Source organism: Heterodontus francisci, chromosome 35, assembly GCF_036365525.1.
Source record: "Heterodontus francisci isolate sHetFra1 chromosome 35, sHetFra1.hap1, whole genome shotgun sequence".
NCBI lineage: Eukaryota > Metazoa > Chordata > Chondrichthyes > Heterodontiformes > Heterodontidae > Heterodontus > Heterodontus francisci.
In genome coordinates, this window is record NC_090405.1 from 33069780 (window position 1) to 33088595 (window position 18816).

At 46.2% G+C, this 18816-nt stretch overlaps 1 protein-coding gene across 10 annotated transcripts in view; it reads right to left on the minus strand.

The window, feature by feature from the left end:
* The window catches only part of herc1 (HECT and RLD domain containing E3 ubiquitin protein ligase family member 1), a 295507-nt gene that overhangs the window by 191451 nt on the left and 85240 nt on the right, over nucleotides 1-18816 (minus strand). For all 10 annotated transcript variants that reach the window (XM_068015273.1, XM_068015277.1, XM_068015276.1 and 7 more), the window contains exons 10-12: nucleotides 3820-3991; nucleotides 3591-3725; nucleotides 2538-2703 (exon numbers count right to left, since the gene is read on the minus strand). In XM_068015273.1, coding sequence (XP_067871374.1) covers nucleotides 2538-2703; nucleotides 3591-3725; nucleotides 3820-3991 — 473 coding nt within the window. The remainder of the gene's footprint in view (nucleotides 1-2537; nucleotides 2704-3590; nucleotides 3726-3819; nucleotides 3992-18816) is intronic.

Sequence of the window (18816 nt, forward strand, 5' to 3'; positions counted from 1 at the left end):
AGGGAGGGAGACAGAAAGCAGGAAACTACAGCTTAACATCTTTCTTAGGGAAAATGTTAGAAGCTATTATTAAAGACATTAGAGCAGGGCACTTAGAAAAATTGACGGTAATCAGGCTGAGTCAACATGGTTTTGTGAAAGGGAAATCATGTTTAACCAATTTATTGGATGTCTTTGAGGAAGTTACATGTGCTGTGGATAAAGGGGAACCGGTGGATGTATTGTACTTAGACTTCCAGAAGGCATTTTATAAGTTGCCACATCAAAGGTTATTGCAGAAAATAAAAGCTCATGGTGTAGGGGGTAACATACTGGATGGATAGAAGATTGGCTAGCTAACAGGAAACAGAGAGTAAGCATAAATGGGTTATTTTCTGGTTGGCAAGATGTAAATGAGTGATGTGCCACAGGAATCTGTGTTGGGGCCTCAAATTTTTACAACTTATATAAATGACTTAGATGAAGGGACCGAAGGTATGGTTGCTAAATTTGCTGATGACACAAAGATAGGTAGGAAAGTAACTTGTGAAGAGGACATAAGGGGGCACCAAAGGGATATAGATAGGTTAAGTGAGTGGGCAAAGATCTGGCAAATGGAGTATAATGTGGGAAAATGTGAAATTGTCCACTTTGGCAGGAAGAATAAAAAAGATTATCTAAATGGTGAGAGATTGCAGAGCTCCGAGATGCAAAGGGACCTGGGTGTCCTAGTGCTTGAATTGCAAAAGGTACAGCACGTAATGAGGAAAGCTAATAGAATGTTATCGTTTATCACGAGGGGAATTGAATACAAAAGTAGGGACGTGATGCTTCAGCTATACAGGGCATTGGTGCGACCACATCTGGAGTACTGTGTACAGTATTGGTCTCCTTATTTAAGGAAGGATATAAATGTGTTGGAGGAAGTACAGAGAAGGTTTACTAGACTAATACCTGGAATGGGCGAGCTGTTTTACGAGGAAAGATTAGACAGGCGAGGCTTGTATCCACTGGAATTTAGAAGAGTAAGAGGCGACTTGATTGAAACATACAAGATCCTGAGGGGTCTTGACAGGGTGGATGTGGAAAGGATGTTTCTCCTTGTGGGAGAATCTCCTTGTGGGAGAATCTAGAACTAGTGGTCACTGTTTAAAAATAAGGGGTCGCCCATTTAGACAGATGAGGAGAAATGTTTTCTTAGGAGTGTCATGAGTCTTTGGAACTCTCTTCCTCGAAAGGCGATGGAAGTAAAGTCTTTGAATATATTTAAGGCAGAGTTGGATAGATTCTTGATAAGCAAGGGGCTGAAATGTTATTGGGGGTAGGTGGAAATGTGGAGAAATCAGTTCAGCCATGAACTTATTAAATGATGGAGCAGGATTGAAGTTGGCCTACTGCTGCTCCTACTTCGTATGGTTCGTAAAGTTCTTTGAGATGTCCAGAGGTCATGATAAGTACTATATAAATGCAAGTCTTTCTTTGAAAGCAAGTGAGAAAGAATGAAGCCAATTTGCACAAGTCTGATAGTAAATATGAGATAGTATGTTTTGGCCATGTTGTTTGGGGTCAATGGTAGTCAGGACACAGCAAGTTCATCTAAAAATTCCATGGCATATTTTACATCCAACTGAGCAGGAAGTCTGAACTCAATTTAATGTTTCATTCAAACACCTGAACCTCCAACAATGCAGCACCACCCTCAATACTACCCCGAAATGTCTAGATTATGTGCTTAAATCCACAACTTTATGCCCCAGAGATGCAAGTGCTACCAACTGAACCAAGCTGGCACACAATGTTTAAAATTCTTCAATGAAGTTTTTAAGTAAAAAAAAACAAGTTCACAGTATCAGTTACAGACACAATTGGGAGGGGGGGGGGGGGGGAAGGAGTGTCAAGAAAAGGGTTATGTTATAGGGAGGTGTTAATTTACAAAAGGCCAAGCAAGCCACTAGTTCAAAGAAGGCTCTGAGTGTAGGGGTAAGTTATTGAAGTAAAAATAGCAAACTCCTACAACAATGACATTCAAATCCATTTTAAAATTTGTAATTTTGCTGGAATTCCTGTTGCAGTATTCTAATCTCAGCCCACATGGGAAGAAAACAACTATAGCACCTTTAACGTAATAGAACATTTCAAACAGTTCACAGGAGTGTTAAAACAAAATTTGACACTGAGACACATAAGGAGACATTAAGCCAATGACCAAAAGCTTGGTCAAAGAGATGGCTTTTAAGGGGTGTCTTAAAAGGAGGAAAGAGGGGAGAGAGGTGTGAGGTTTAGGGAGGGAATTCCAGGGCTTGGGGCCCAGGCAGCTAAAGGCATGGCCACCAATGGTGCAGCAATTAAAATCTGGGCACTGGAACAGTAGTTATAGTGTCTGAACTTATTCAGTCAGACATCAGTTTCTTAGATGATTGCTGATACACAAGTTTGAGTGATTAAACTAGATTAAGCTGCTGCCCCAAATATCTCAACATTACATAATTAAAAGCAATTTAATCTGTATCAGGCAATGGGCAATTCAAGTATGAAAGAATGACTGTGCAATAACTCACCTCTTGAATTTCATCTGGCACAGAAGAGTCCATTAATCTGAACAACAGGTTTCGCAGTGGCCTGGCCTGTCTCCCAAGGATACTGGTGGCCACACCTCCAGCTAAAGCCAGTGCTAGATGGTTAGACAACAGCTTGAGGCAAAGCTTAAGAAAGTTATGATGTTCCCTATTAAAAAGATAAAAATCAATAATAAACTAGAATTTCAGAATATATATTTGCTGAACATAAAACACAAAGCCAGAAAATATCCAACATTACTTGGTGCTCATGCAATCCACTGCTTAATTGTGAAAAGCATACGGATGGGTTTAGCCAACCTTCCAACCACAACAGTTTTCAAAGTAATTAGTGTAGTTACTGACATTAAAACAAATTCCTAATATCATTTTCCAAACACATAACCCTTTGAGATTACTGTGAGCTATTAGTCCGCAAATACTTAATTTGATGTGACATTGCTTTAGCTAACACCTTTGATATAATAGTGGACGGTTTCAGTTTAATTCTTCCATTCAAGTAGTGGATAACGGAACTTTGCATGAACAGGTTGGGTATTTGCACATTAATACTGCACAATATCTTTTCAAGGGCTAATTTCTCCTTTGCTTGCATGAACAGGGCAAGGTACCACTGTGAATTCACTGACCTTTCACTAACTGAAAACAGTAAATCTGAACACATTAGTTGTGCCAACATTTTTGAGTAATTGAAAGAACAATTCTAAACAAATTGTAAACTCCTGTTGCACAAATTAATCTGAAGACGCCACAGTAGCTGACTAGATGTACTTAATGTTACAAGTGTTCAGTAAAGCAAATACATATTTTAAGTACATCAATAAGTATGACTGAATTTTTCCAGAATAATTACAGATAACATTCTGCCTAGACTATCAGCTTAATCAGTGCAGAATATTTTTGCCTCAAAATTATGAATGGTTCCCAGAAAATAAGGAATAGAAACTCAACCCAATCTAACTTGCTATAATATCTCACTGCCAACAGTCCTTAAAACTCTTGAATTCTAACTTGTCAGACCTTATGTCATCCTACCTGGATGATGGAAAAGGGAGAGGTGGAACCTCACTGTTGATTCCATCGCAGTACCATTCGAGAAATGATCGTAGGTGAGAAAAAGTACTTTCTTCTAAATCTACACAGTAAGGTCTGTGCCAAGCCACAACTTGTCTGTCATAACAAAATAAACAGAGCACTGAAAAATCTGTCAAAACAGCCATATTTCTGAAATACTGCAGAAGTATTTTTTGTTTTATTTTCTAACCTGTCTCTGGGCAATGCTGTCCAAGCTAGGCTATGGGAAGTTCCAGCAGAAATCTGCTGACAAGCTACTCCATCCAAAGCAATCACTTTTTTGGGCTTGGTAATTGGGCCAGTTGAGTTTCCCTGACCACACTGTCCCATAGAATTATTGCCCCAGGCATAAACCTCATTATCTGGAATTAAAATAAGAAAGCATAGTTGAATGATAAATAAGTTACATCTAAATCAAAACATTTTTCATCTTTAAATGACAACATTCAACAAAATGTCAACATAATGATGCAAAGCAAGAACAAAGTTGTATTTATATAGCACCTTTCGTGACCTCAGGACATCAAAGCCTTTTGAAGAGCAGCAAATGATAGGGAAATATAGATACCTAATTTACACATAGTAATGAGATTATAAATGACCTGTTTTTCATAATAAAAACAGAAAATGCTAGAAATATTGTTTCAGATTTCCAGCATCCAGTTATTTTGCTTTTGTATTACTATGATTGAGGGGCAAATCTTGCCGAGGACACCAGGATACTTCCACTGTTTATCCCTAATTTCTTTTTTTAAATATTAGTTCATGGGATGTGGGCGGCATTGGCAAGGGCAGCATTTACTTTTTTTTCCCCAAAAATACACTTTATTCATAAAACTCTGTAAAAAAAAAAAAAAATACATTACAAAACAGTTCAAAACAGCACCAAGTTGACATTCCAAAAAGTGTAAAGGAAATCAGTTTTCTTCCATATAGCAGTGAGTTGCCTCACAACCCTTCCATTCCATTTAACATGCCATGTACATTTTACAGCTAGACCATATTCGGTGTATACAGCCGGAGGGGTTTTCCATGGGTCCAGCCCCTCGGTTCACTATGGCGGGAGGACCTTACACTGTGGTCTTTCCTCATTGATTCTTTGCGGCGGCTGCCCCAAGCTTTAGTGTGTCCCTCAGCATGTAGTCCTGGACCTTGGAACGTGCCGGTCTGCAACATTCGGTCGTGAACAATTCTTTGCGCTGGAAGACCAGCAGGTTTTGGGCAGACCAAAGAGCGTCTTTCACCAAATTGATGGTCCTCCAGCAGCAGATGATGTTTATCTCAGTGTGCGTCTCTGGAAACAGCCCGTAGAGCTCAGACTCCTGTGTTACAGAGCTGCTTGGGATAAACGTCGACAAAACCACTATCTCTTTCCACACCTGCTTTGCAAAAGCACATTCCAGAAGGAGGTGGACAATAGTCTATTCCCCACCACAGCCAACTCGAGGACAGCGTGCGGAGGGGGAGAGACTCCAGGCATGCAGGAAGGATCTGACGGGGAGGACCCTTCTCACCACCAGCCAAGCTACGTCTTGGTGCTTATTTGAAAGTTCTGGTGATGAGGCATTCTACCAAATGTCTGCTCAGGGAAACATCTGACAGGTTCCACCATCTCCTTATTCCATAGGTCCTTGAGGACATTCCACGCAGACCACTGCCTGATGGATTGGTGGTGAAAGGTGTTTTTCCGCACAAACTTTGCCACGAAGGATAGGTGGTACGGCACAGTCCAACTGGATGGAGCGCTCTGCGGCAATGTGACCAGACCCATCCTTTGCAACACCAGGGACAGATAGAACCTCAGCACATCGTGACACTTAGTGTTTGCATACTGGGGCTCTACACACAGCTTGATGCAGTCGCACACGAAGATGGCCATCAGGATGAGGGCAACGTTGGGTACGGTTTTTCCGCCCTTATCCAGAGGTTTGAACATCGTGTCCATTTTGCATCTCCAGATAAAGCGGAAAATGGCTTGGGTGACCGCCACGGTACAGGAGTGGGGTATGGGCCAGAACTGCGCCACATACAGCAACAATGTGAGTGCCTTGCACCTGATGACCAGGTGCTTAACCACAACGGAGAGAGAGCGCTGCTCCCACATGCTCAGTTTATGGTGTACCATGGCTACTCGCTCTTTCCAGGTTTTGGCGCATGCCCCAGCCCTTCCATACCATATCTCCAGCACCTTCAGGTAGTCTGACCTGACAGTGAAGGGGACAAAGGATCAGTCGGCCCAGTTTCCAAAGAACATGGCTCGCTCTTGCTGCTGTCTACTTTGGCTCCTGAAGTCAGTTCGAACTAGTCGCAGATGCTGATCAGTCTGCAAATCGACAGCGGATCCAAGCAGAAGACGGCAACGTCGTCCATGTACAGGGAGGCTTTGACCCGAGTACCTCCGTTGCCTGCATCCTTCCTAATGGACTCAGCAAAAGGTTCGAATCAGCAAACAAACAAGACAGGGGAGAGAGGAAAGCCTTGCCTGACTCCAGATTGGATCGGGAAGCTTTGTGATTCCCACCCATTGACCGAGACTGCACTACTGACGTTTGTGTACAGCAGTTGGATCCAATTGCAGATTCCCTCCCCAAACCCCATTTTGGAGAGCACGTCCATCATGTATGTGTGCGATATCCTGTCAAAAGCCTTCTCCTGGTCCAAGCTGACGAGGCAGGTGTACACCCTCCTATCCCGTACAAAGGCAATTGTATCCCTAAGTAGCACGAGACTATCAGAGATCTTCCTGCCATGTACAGTACAGGTCTGGTCAGGATGAATCACTAACTCCAGAGCAGACTTGACCTGACTGACAATGACTTTGGACAGGATCTTGTAGTCAACATTAAGCACTGAGATGGACAGCCAATTTCTGATTTCCGCCCTCTCCCCCTTCTGCTTGTAGATGAGGATGATAATGCCTTTCCTCATGGATTCTGACATGCTGCCAGCCAGAAGCATACTCTTGTACACTTCCAGCAGGTCTGAGCCGATCCAATCCCACAGAGCTGAATACAACTCAACCGATAAACCACCGCTTCCGTGAGTTTTACTCGTCTCGAAGGGCCCAACGGCCTTTGTCAGCTTGTCCAGAGTTAGCGGTTTGTTCAGACTCTCCTGCATGCTGTCATCTAAGACCTCCGTGATAGATGACAGGAAGGACTGGGAGGCTGCGCTGCCCCCTGGGCTTCATGTTGTACAGCCCAGCATAAAAGGATTTTATAAACCTTAGTACGTCAGACTGCGAAGATGTTACCGAGCCATCCTCTTCCTTCAGACTGCTGATCACAGAGTTCTCTGTCTACCTTTTGGAAGAAAAACGCGAGCACATGTCAACCTGCTCAATGGAGCGGACTCTGGACCGGATGATGATCTTGGAGGCCTCCATGGCAAAGAGCGAGGCCAGCCGGCTCTTCACCTCCTGGAGATCCTCCTTGACCTCGACCCCCATCAACTGCAGCCGGAGCAGATTTTGCATTCTTTTCTGGAGTCGGGACATTTCCCTCTGTCTCTCTCTCGCCCTCTGAACACCTTTGAGGATAAAGAACCTCTTGATGTTTTCCTTGATCGCCACCCACCAGTGAACTGGAGACTCAAAGAGGGGTTTCACAGTTCTCCAACCTTTGTAATCACTTTAGAGTTCCTCAACGTTCTCTGGGGTTAGCAGTGTAGCATTGAGCTTCCATGTCCCCCTGCCAACCCGCTGGCCATCCTGTAAGTGACAGTTGGCCAGTAGGAGGCAGTGGTCAGAAAAGAACACCAGCTGGACATTGGTGGATCTGACCATGAAAACACAGGACACAAACAGGAAATCAATCCTGGAACGGGAAGACCCGTCCAGTCTTGACCAGGTGTATCTACGCTGCGCTCAGTCTACAGGGTTGAAGACGTCGTGCAGCTTGGCATCTTTTGCTGTTTCTATTAGGAATCTGAACGTAGTGTCCAGTTTGCTGTCGTCCCTGCCGGATCGTCCAGCTGCATTAATGATGCAGTTGAAGTTATCGCCTAGAATGACTGCTCTGGATGTTGCCAGCAACAGTGGGGAGCTCGTGGAAAACAGTCAGCCGCTCACTGCATTCAGCCAGGGCATACATGTTAATCAACCGCAGCAGAGCATTATTGTACATTACATCTGCTACGAGGAGGCGACTGCCCGCCACATCCTTAACTTCAGAGATGATGAGGTTGCCTCCCTGCAGCAGAATACCCAGGTCGGAGGAATGGGTATCATTTCCCCCGGACCAGATTGAGGTCCCGTGAGTCCACCATCGTGCCCATTGCCTGCAGGTGCTGAGATGTGGTATTCCACACTCCTGCAGAAACAGCACGTTGGCGAGTTAGTCCAAGGTTGAAACACATTGCGTAGTGGATTTAACGCTACGCACGTTAATCGAAGTAATCTTTATACCCATTTTAAAGTTGGGTGTTGCTTCCCACACCAGGTGTCCTAGCTAGTCCCAGTCCTTGGGTATGTTCCTGCATACCTATAGTGTACACAAGCTGTTTCACATTCGTCGGGCTCAGAAACCCCTCCTGGGTACACATGGGGGATTTGTTCCGCTGGGGTGACATTGGGGTGGGGGTTCTTGTAGGCAGCAAGGCTTGGGCTGTCCTCTGCTGGTGGCGTCTTTTCCCTCTGCCCCTCCTCTAAGAAATCACTGCTCCCGGCTTCCTGCAGCTGGAGTGCGCCAGACGCTTCGCTGCTCTCCGCGCCCCGGAGCTGGGGTGCACTGGGCATCTCGCTGGGTTCGGCAGTTTGGGGTTGGGGCACGTTAGGCCCGTCACAGCTCCCAGTGCCCTGGAGCTGGGGGGCTTTATCTTCCAGCTCCTTTGAGTTCTACTGCTTCTCTTGCAGGTGCTGTCGTTCCGGCCCTTTCTCGTCCAATGAGGAGGAACTGCTGTAGTCTGTCTCAGACGGTAGCCTCTGCTTGCCACTGGCTTGGGTGGTGGCCTGTTCCTTTTTTGGAGGTTTTTTTTTGTGGTTTTCCTTTATACCACTTGCCACTAACCAGTTTGTCCAACTGTTGCCTCCTCCTCCATTGATTCTGTCTGAAGAGGAGGGGTTTCCGGGCACGGGGTAGGTGTTGGGTCGCTAGCTGCAGCTGCCTCCTCTTTCCTCTTAGTCAGAGTCATAGCGTTTTACAGCACAGAAACAGGCCCTTCGGCCTGCACTGACCATCAAGCACCCGTCTTAACTAACCCCATTTCCCCACACTTGGCCCGTAGCCTTGTATGTTATGGCGTTTCAAGTGCACATCGAAATACTTTGAATGTCGTGAGTGTTCCTGCCTCTACCACCTCTTCAGGCAGTGTGTTCCAGATTCCAACCACCCTCTGGGTGAAAAAATTCCTCCTCAACTCCCCTCTAAACCCCCTGCCCCTTACCTTAAATCTATGCCCCCTAGTTATTGACCTCTCCACTAGGGGAAAAAGTTTCTTCCTATTTATCCTATCAATACCCCTCATAATTTTGTATACCTCAATCAGGTCCCCCCTCAGCCTTCTGCGCTCCAAGGAAAACAACCCCAGTCTATCCAGTCTCTCTTCATAACTGAAATGCTCCAGCCCAGGCAACATCCTGGTGAATCTCCTCTGCACCCTCTCCACTGCAATCACATCCTTCCTATAGTGTGGCGACCAGAACTGTACACAGTACTCCAGCTGTGGTCTAACTAGTGTTTTATACAGCTCCATCATAACCTCCCTGCTCTTATATTCTATGCCTCAGCTAATAAAGGCAAGTATCCCGTATGCCTTCCTAACCACCCTATCTACCTGTGCTGCTGCCTTCAGTGATCTATGGAAAAGTACCCCAAGGTTCCTCTGACCCGCTGTATTCCCTAAGATGCTACCATCCATTGTATATTCCCTTGCCTTGTTAGACCTCCCAAAATGCATCACTACACACTTCTCAGGATTAAGCTCCATTTGCCACTGCTCCGCCCATCTTATCAGCCCATCCAGATCGTCCTGTAATATAAGGCTTTCGTCCTCACTATTTACATCACCACCAATTTTCGTGCTGTCTGCGAACTTACTGATCATACTTCCTATGTTCATGTCTAAATCATTAATGTACACTACAAACAGTAAGGGTCCCAGCACCAATCCCTGCGGTACACCACTGGTCACAGGCTTCCACTCGCAGAAACAACCCTCTACCATCACCCTCTACCTCCTGCCACTAAGCCAAATTTTGAATCCAATTTGCCAAATTACCCTGGATCCCATGGGCTTTTACTTTCTTAACCAATCTCCCATGCGGGACCTTATCAAAAGCCTTAAATGACATCCATATAGACTACATCAACTGCTTTACCCTCATCGACAGCTCTAGTCACCTCCTCGATAAATTCTATCAAATTTGTTAGACACAATCTCCCCCTGACAAAGCCATGCTGACTATCCCTGATTAACCCCTGCCTCTCCAAGTGGAGATTAATCCTGTCAGAATTTTTTCCAATAATTTCCCTACCACTGATGTTAGACTCACCAGCCTGTAATTACCTGGTTTATTCCTGCTACCCTTCTTGAATAATGGTACCACATTCGCTGTCCTCCAGTCCTCTGGTACCTCTCCTGTGGCCAGAGAGGATCTGAAAATTTCTGTCAGAGCCCCTGCTATCTCCTCCCTTGCCTCACATAGCAGCCTGGGATACATCTCATCTGGGCCTGGGGAATTATCCATCTTTAAGCCCGCTAATACAGCTAATACTTCCTCCTTTTCAATGCGAATTTGATCAAGTATATCACAATCCCCTTCCCTGATAACTACACCTACATCGTCCCTCTCCATAGTGAGCACAGATGAAAAGTAATCGTTCAAAACCTCAATTATGTTCTCCGGCTCCACACACAGATTGCCTCTTTGATCCCTAATGGGCCTCACTTTTCCCCTGGTTATCCTCTTGCCCCTAACAAACTTATAAAACGCTTTGGGATTTTCCTTTATCTTGTCTGCCAGTGATTTTTCATGCTCCCTCTTCGCTCTCTTGATTACTTTTATAAGTACTCCCCTACACTTTCTATACTCCTCTAGGGCCTCCGCTGTTTTCAGCACTCTGAATCTGCCATACGCTTCCTTTTTTTCCCCTTATCCAATCCTCTATATCCCTTGGTCCTACCCTTCACCTATAACAGGAACATGCTGGACCTGAACCCTCACAATTTACTTTCTAAATGACTTCCACTGGTCTGATGTAGACTTTCCTATAAGAAGCTACTCCCAGTTCACTTTGGCCAGATCCTGTTTTAACATATTGAAATCTGCCTTCCCCCAATTCAGTACTCTTATTTCCACTCCCTCGAAGTTCTTTTCCATAACAACCTTAAATCTAAGAGTTATGGTCACGATCCCCAAAATGCTCCCCCACTGCCACTTCTACCACTTGTCCAGCTTCATTCTCTAGGATCAAGTCCAGTATCGCCCTTACTCTTGTAGGGCTCTCTATGTGCTGGCTCAAAAAGCTCTCCTGAATGCACTTGAAGAATTCTGCCCCCCTTAAGCTTTTTGCATTAATACTATCCCCTCGAATATAGAGGAAGTTGAAATCCCCCATTATTACCCTATTATTATTGCACCTCTCTGATATCTGCTCCTCTATCACTGCTTAGCTGTTTGGAGGCCTGTAGTACACTCCCAGCCAAATAATAGCCTCCTTTTTGTTTTTAAATTCTACCCATATGGCCTGATTAGAAGAACCTTCCAAGATAACATCCCTCCTTACTGCAGTAATTGACTCTTTAATCAACAGTGTAATGCCACTTCCTCTTTTACCCCTTCCCCTATCACATCTGAAGATTCTATACCCTGGGATATTAAGCTGCCAGTCCTGCCCTTCCTTCAACCATGTCTCAGTAATAGCAATAATATATTCATGTATTAATCAATGCCCTCAATTCATCTGCCTTACTTAGTAAAACCCCTCGCATTAAAATAGATACAATCCAGCCTTGCATTATTTGCCTGAGCCTTAACAGGTCTACATTTACTCTGTCCTCCGGACTGACAGCTTCACATTTTGATTGTACATCACCCCCTACTGTGCTTCCACTCTGTATCCCATCCCCCTGCCACATTAGTTTAAACCCCCCCCCACCAACTGCAGTAGCAAACCTCCCAGCAAGGATGCTGGTTCTGGTTCAGGTGCAACCCGTCCATCTTATACAGATCCCACCTTCGCCAGAAACAGGCCCAGTGATCCAAGAATCTAAAGCCCTCCCTCCTGCACCATCTCCCCAACCATGCAGTCATCTGCTCTAACCTCCTATTCATATACTCACTAGCCCGTGGCACCAGAAGAAACCCAGAGATTACAACCCTTGAGGTCCTATTATTTTAATCTGCTGTCTAGCACCCTAAATTCTTTTTGCAGGATCTCATCCCTCTTTTTACCTAGGTCATTGGTACCGGACTGTGCTCGCCTAGGCACCGGCTTGACTACCTCCTCTCAGGTAGACTTTCCTCACTACAGAGAGGGTTGCTTGAGGGTGGCACAGTGGCGCAGTGGTTAGCACTGCAGTCTCACAGCTCCAGGGACCCGGGTTCGATTCCGGGTACTGCCTGTGTGGAGTTTGCAAGTTCTCCCTGTGTCTGCGTGGGTTTTCTCCGGGTGCTCCGGTTTCCTCCCACAAGCCAAAAGACTTGCAGGTTGATAGGTAAATTGGCCATTATAAATTGTCACTAGTATAGGTAGGTGGTAGGGAAATATAGGGACAGGTAGGGATGTTTGGTAGGAATATGGGATTAGTGTAGGATTAGTATAAATGGGAGAAATGCCGTGAACAGCAGATGCCCCTCTACATTGCTTTCATTGATCTCACCAAAGCCTTTGACCTCGTCAGCAGACGTGGTCTCTTCAGACTACTAGAAAAGATCGGATGTCCACCAAAGCTACTAAGTATCATCACCTCATTCCATGACAATATGAAAGGCACAATTCAACATGGTGGCTCCTCATCAGAGCCCTTTCCTATCCTGAGTGGTGTGAAACAGGGCTGTGTTCTCGCACCCACACTTTTTGGGATTTTCTTCTCCCTGCTGCTCTCACATGCGTTCAAATCCTCTGAAGAAGGAATTTTCCTCCACACAAGATCAGGGGGCAGGTTGTTCAACCTTGCCCGTCTAAGAGCGAAGTCCAAAGTACGGAAAGTCCTCATCAGAGAACTCCTCTTTGCTGACGATGCTGCTTTAACATCTCACACTGAAGAATGCCTGCAGAGTCTCATCGACAGGTTTGCGTCTGCCTGCAATGAATTTGGCCTAACCATCAGCCTCAAGAAAACGAACATCATGGGGCAGGATGTCAGAAATGCTCCATCCATCAATATTGGCGACCACGCTCTGGAAGTGGTTCAAGAGTTCACCTACCTAGGCTCAACTATCACCAGTAACCTGTCTCTAGATGCAGAAATCAACAAGCGCATGGGTAAGGCTTCCACTGCTATGTTCAGACTGGCCAAGAGAGTGTGGGAAAATGGCGCACTGACACGGAACACAAAAGTCCGAGTGTATCAGGCCTGTGTCCTCAGTACCTTGCTCTACGGCAGCGAGGCCTGGACAACGTATGCCAGCCAAGAGCGACGTCTCAATTCATTCCATCTTCGCTGCCTTCGGAGAATACTTGGCATCAGGTGGCAGGACTATATCTCCAACACAGAAGTCCTTGAAGCGGCCAACATCCCCAGCTTATACACACTACTGAGTCAGCGGCGCTTGAGATGGCTTGGCCATGTGAGCCGCATGGAAGATGGCAGGATCCCCAAAGACACATTGTACAGCGAGCTCGCCACTGGTATCAGACCCACCGGCCGTCCATGTCTCCGTTATAAAGACGTCTGCAAACGCGACATGAAATCGTGTGACATTGATCACAAGTCGTGGGAGTCAGTTGCCAGCATTCGCCAGAGCTGGCGGGCAGCCATAAAGACAGGGCTAAATTGTGGCGAGTCGAAGAGACTTAGTAGTTGGCAGGAAAAAAGACAGAGGCGCAAGGGGAGAGCCAACTGTGCAACAGCCCCAACAAACAAATTTCTCTGCAGCACCTGTGGAAGAGCCTGTTACTCCAGAATTGGCCTTTATAGCCACTCCAGGCGCTGCTTCACAAACCACTGACCACCTCCAGGCGCGTATCCATTGTCTCTCGAGATAAGGAGGCCCAAAAGAACTGAAGTATAAATGGATGGTTGATGTTCGGCACAGACTCGGTGGGCCGAAGGGCCTGTTTCAGTGCTGTATCTCTAATCTAATCTAATCAATCTAATCAACGTGGACCATGACCTCTGGGTGTGCACCCTCACCCTCCAGAATACTTTGTGGCCACGCAGTGATATCCAAGACCCTCGCACCAAGGAGGCAACATACCACCCTGGAATCACGTCTGCAACCACAGAAACGCCTATATGTTCCTCTAACCATAGGATCCCCGACCACTATTGCCCTCTTGTCCTTTTTTCTCCATCCCAGCACAGCTGAGTCAGCCATGACATTCTGGTCATGACTCTGTGCATTCTCCAGAGGAACCCTCTCCCTCACTGGTACTCAGAACTGAACGACTGTTAGAAACATAGAAAATAGGGGCAGGAGTAGGCCATTCAGCCCTTCGAGCCTGCTCTGCCATTCATTATGATCAAGAAAGATCCGGCAGCCAGTCACCCTCCCGGACTGTGCTCGCCTCGGCACCGGCTTGACGACCTCCTCTCAGGTAGACTTTCCTCACTACAGAGAGGGTTGCTTGAGGGCGGCACAGTGGCGCAGTGGTTAGCACTGCAGTCTCACAGCTCCAGCGACCCGGGTTCAATTCTGGGTACTGCCTGTGTGGAGTTTGCAAGTTCTCCCTGTGTCTGCGTGGGTTTTCCCCGGGTGCTCCGGTTTCCTCCCACAAACCAAAAGACTTGCAGGTTGGTAGGTAAATTGGCCATTATAAATTGCCACTAGTATAGGTAGGTGGTAGGGAAATATAGGGACAGGTGGGGATGTTTGGTAGGAATATAGGATTAGTGTAGGATTAGTATAAATGGGTGGTTGATGGTCGGCACAGACTCGGTGGGCCGAAGGGCCTGTTTCAGTGCTGTATCTCTAAACTAAACTAAAAAAAAAACTTCCTTCCCAGCACCAGACGCGTTCACCATTCCTTCTCCCGGGCCTTCCATGGACCTTGCCACCTGAGCATAACTGAGGCGGCGTTTGGGGCAGGTTTTGTAGAGCTGGCCTGCCCCACCGCACAGGTTGCAACACTTACTCGGTTTGCAGTCCTTGGTCTGATGGCCTTCCTTCTTGCAGTTCTTGCAGATGACTGTGCTGCAGTTAGCTGCCACGTGTCCAGATTTGCCACATGTGCGACAAACTCTGGCCTGCCCCGCTTAGATCAAGAAGCCTCGATTTCCCCCGATAGCGAAGCTGGACGGAGGATGGATGATGACTCCGTTGGCATCGACCTTCAAGGTCACCTTGACCTGCCGCTTGCTGGTCCAAATCCCAAATGGGTCTTTGATATCAATGCTGCTGCCGGCCACCTCGACGTACCTGGCGAGGAAGGCGAGTACATCCACGACAGGAACAGCGGGGTTATAAAGGTGGATTGTCACCATCCGGCCACGTTGCGATGGCAACGTGAAGAGCGGCTCCACTATGAGGATCGACAGCGGCGCCTGGTTTCCCTTCTCCTTGAAGGCCTTCAGGAACTTGATGCATCCCGCCACATTCTCGGAACATCACGTCGAAATATCCACTGTTGGGGAAGTCCTACAGACAGAAGATGGCTGCAGTTTGGAACCCACAGCAATCAATAAGGATTTTTTTTTTTTTTAAAAAAGAAGAAGGTACAGTCCCACAGATGTGCCTCCTTCATTATCCTTGACCACCACCCGAACAGTGTTACAAACTCCCTGGCCTGAAGCTCTAGAATTGGTTACAGCCACTTTAATCAAAAACCTAACTGGAACAGCATCATTGGCCATTGATAATGGTTTCTCCCCTGCCAGACCAGCATTTACTGTCCACTCCCAATTGTCCTTGAGAAGGTGGTGGTAAACTGCCTTCTTAAACTGCTGCAGCCGGTATGGTATAAGTACACTCCATAGTGTTGGTAGGGAGGGAGTTCCAGGATTTTGACCCAGCAACGATGAAGGAACAGTGATATATTTCCAAGTCAGGATGGTGTGACTTTGAGGGGAACTTGATGCCTGCTGCCCTTGTTATCTCAGTGATAGAGATTGTGGATTTGGAAGGTGTCAAAGGAGCTTTGGCAGATTGTTGCAGTTCATCTTGTAAAGATATGATTCTGAGAGAATGACTATGTCAGGCTGTCCAATTTTAGGACAAGTCCCAGATGTTAGTGAGGAGGACTTTGCAGGGTTGATTGGGATGGGTGTGCTTTTGTCATACCCAATGCTTATGTCAATGTCAGGTGGCCCGTCCAGTTTTGCTCTTATTCAACTTTTTTCTAGGAGTTTGATAAAACTGAGTGGCTTGCTAGGCCATTTCAGAGGTCAGTTGAGAGTCAACCACATTGCGTGGGTCTGGAGTCACATGTAAACCAGACGGGGTAAGAATGGCAGATTTCCTTCTCTAAAGAACATTAGTGAACCAGATAGGCTTTTATGATAATCTGGTAGTTTCATGGTCACCATTACTGAAATTAGCATTTTATTCCTGATTTACGTAATTGAACTGAAATTAAACCCCAGCTGCCATTGTAGAATTTGAGCGTTAGTCCAGGCCTCTGGATTATTTGTCCAGTAACATGACCACATGACCTCCCAGTAATGATGACAAGGGAACTTTTACATCCACGCTAGAGGTGGTAAATTGGGCTTCAATTCATCATCTAAAAGACAACACCTCCAACAGTGGAACATTCCCTCAGTACTGCACCAAAATGGATGAAATGTCAGCTTAGAATTTGTGCACAAATTCTGGAATGGGACTTGAATCTAAGGCCTTCTGACTGAGGCAAGAGTGCTACCAGTGAGCCATGGCTGACACAAATCAAACGTTTGTGGTTTTAACTTCTCAAACTAAAGCACTGTCATAATTAACTCTTTTCCATATCACACTAATAACTGCATCCATATGGACATCACCAGTTATATTGATTAGACTGGGAGAAATACAGAACAACGGAGTCAGAAGAAGCTGTTGGATTCAAACCCACTCAGTATTTTTCGAAGTACTTCAGCGGCAGCCACAGTCCATAAATACCCACCCTCATGGAGCAGAGCAAAGCTAAGGGTGCACATTAAATTGCAATCCAAAGCACAAGACCAATCTTCTAGCGAATTATCACAGCTACAGGGAAACTGATGACCGTCATGTACATACGAACATACGAATTAGCAGCAGAAGTAGGCCACACAGCCCCTCGAGTCTGCTCCGCCATTCAATAAGTTCATGGCTGAACTGATTTCTCCACATTTCCACCTACCACGGATAACCTTTCACCCCCTTGCTTATCAAGAATCTATCCACCTCTGCCTTAAATATATTCAAAGACTCTGCTTCCACTGCCTTTTGGAGGAAAGGAGTTCCAAAGATTCACAACCCTCAGAAAAAAAAAATTCTCATTGCTGTCTTAAATGGGCAACCCCTTATTTTTAAATAGTGACCCCAGTTCTAGATTCTCCCACAGAGGGGGGAACATCCTTTCCACATCCACCCTGTCAAGACCCCTCAGGATCTTATATGTTTCAACCAAATTGCCTGATACTCTTCTAAATTCCAGTGGATACAAGCCTAGCCTGTCCAATCTTTCCTGATACGATAGCCCACCCATTCCAGGCACTGCTCCCAATGCATTTACATCGTTCCTAAATAAAGGAGACCAATACTGTACACAGTACTCCAAATGTGGTCTCACCGATGCCCTGTACAGCTGAAACATAAGCTCCCTACTTTTGTATAACAAAAGCAAAATACTGCGGATGCTAGAAATCGGAATAAAAACAAGAAATGCTGGAAATACTCAGCAGGTCTGGCAGCATCTGTGGAGAGAAAAGCAGAGTTAACGCTTCAGGTCAGTGACCCTTCATCAGAACTGGCACATATTAGAAATGTAAAAGGTTTTAAGCAAGTAAAGCGGGGGTGGGGCAAGAGATAACAAAAGAGGTGTAGATAGGACACGGTCACAGAGAATAACCAGGTGGTCATGGAACAAATGCAAATGGTGCGCTGAAAGACAGCATTAGTACAGAGAGGGTGTTAACAGACAGAAAACTGAGCAGCCTGGCCCCAAGCACAAAACATGAAAAAAAAGTTGGTAGGCACAGGAGAAACAAACTAAAATAAACACAAAAAAAAAAGAAAAAATAACTAAAAATAAAAAACGGGGGGGGGCCCCATCATACTCAGATCACTGAACTCAATGTCCAATCTGGCAGGCTGCAGCGTGCCTAATCAGTAAATGAGCTGCTGTTCCTCAAGCTTGCGTTGATGTTCACTGGAACACTGCAATAATCCCAGAATAGAGATGTGAGCATGAGAGCAGGGGGGGGAAAAAGTGTTGAAATGGCCAGCCACCGGAAGCTCGGGGTCATGCTTTCAGACTGAGTGGAGGTGTTCCGCAAAGCGGTTATCCAATCTGCGTTTGGTCTCCCCAATATACAGGAACCACATTGTGAGCAGCGAATACAGTATACTAAATTGAAAGGAGTACAAGTAAATCGCTGCTTCACCTGAAAGGAGTGTTTGGGACCTTGGATAGTGAGGAGAGAGGAGTTAAATGGGCAGGTATTACACCTCCTGCGACTGCAGGGGAAGGTGCCGTGGGAAGGGGACGAGGTGGTGGGGGTGATGGAGGAGTGGACCAGGGAGTCGCGGAGGGAACGATCCCTTCGGAATGCTGACAGGGGAAGGGAGGGGATGATGCGTTTGGTAGTGGCATCACGCTGGAGGTGGCGGAAATGGTGGAGGATGATTCTTTGGATGTGGAGGCTGATAGGGTGGAAAGTAAGGACAAGGGGAACCCTGTCGTGGTTCTGGGAGGGAGGGGAAGGGGTGAGGGTAGAGGTGTGGGAAATGGGCCAGACATGGTTGAGGGCCCGGTCAACCACAGTGGCGGGGGGGGAATCCTCAGTTGAGGTAAAAGGAAGACATATCAGAAGCGGTGTCATGGAAGGTATCATCAGAACAGATGCGTCGGAGACGGAGAAACTGGGACAATGGAACTGAATCCTTACAGGAGGCAGTGAACAA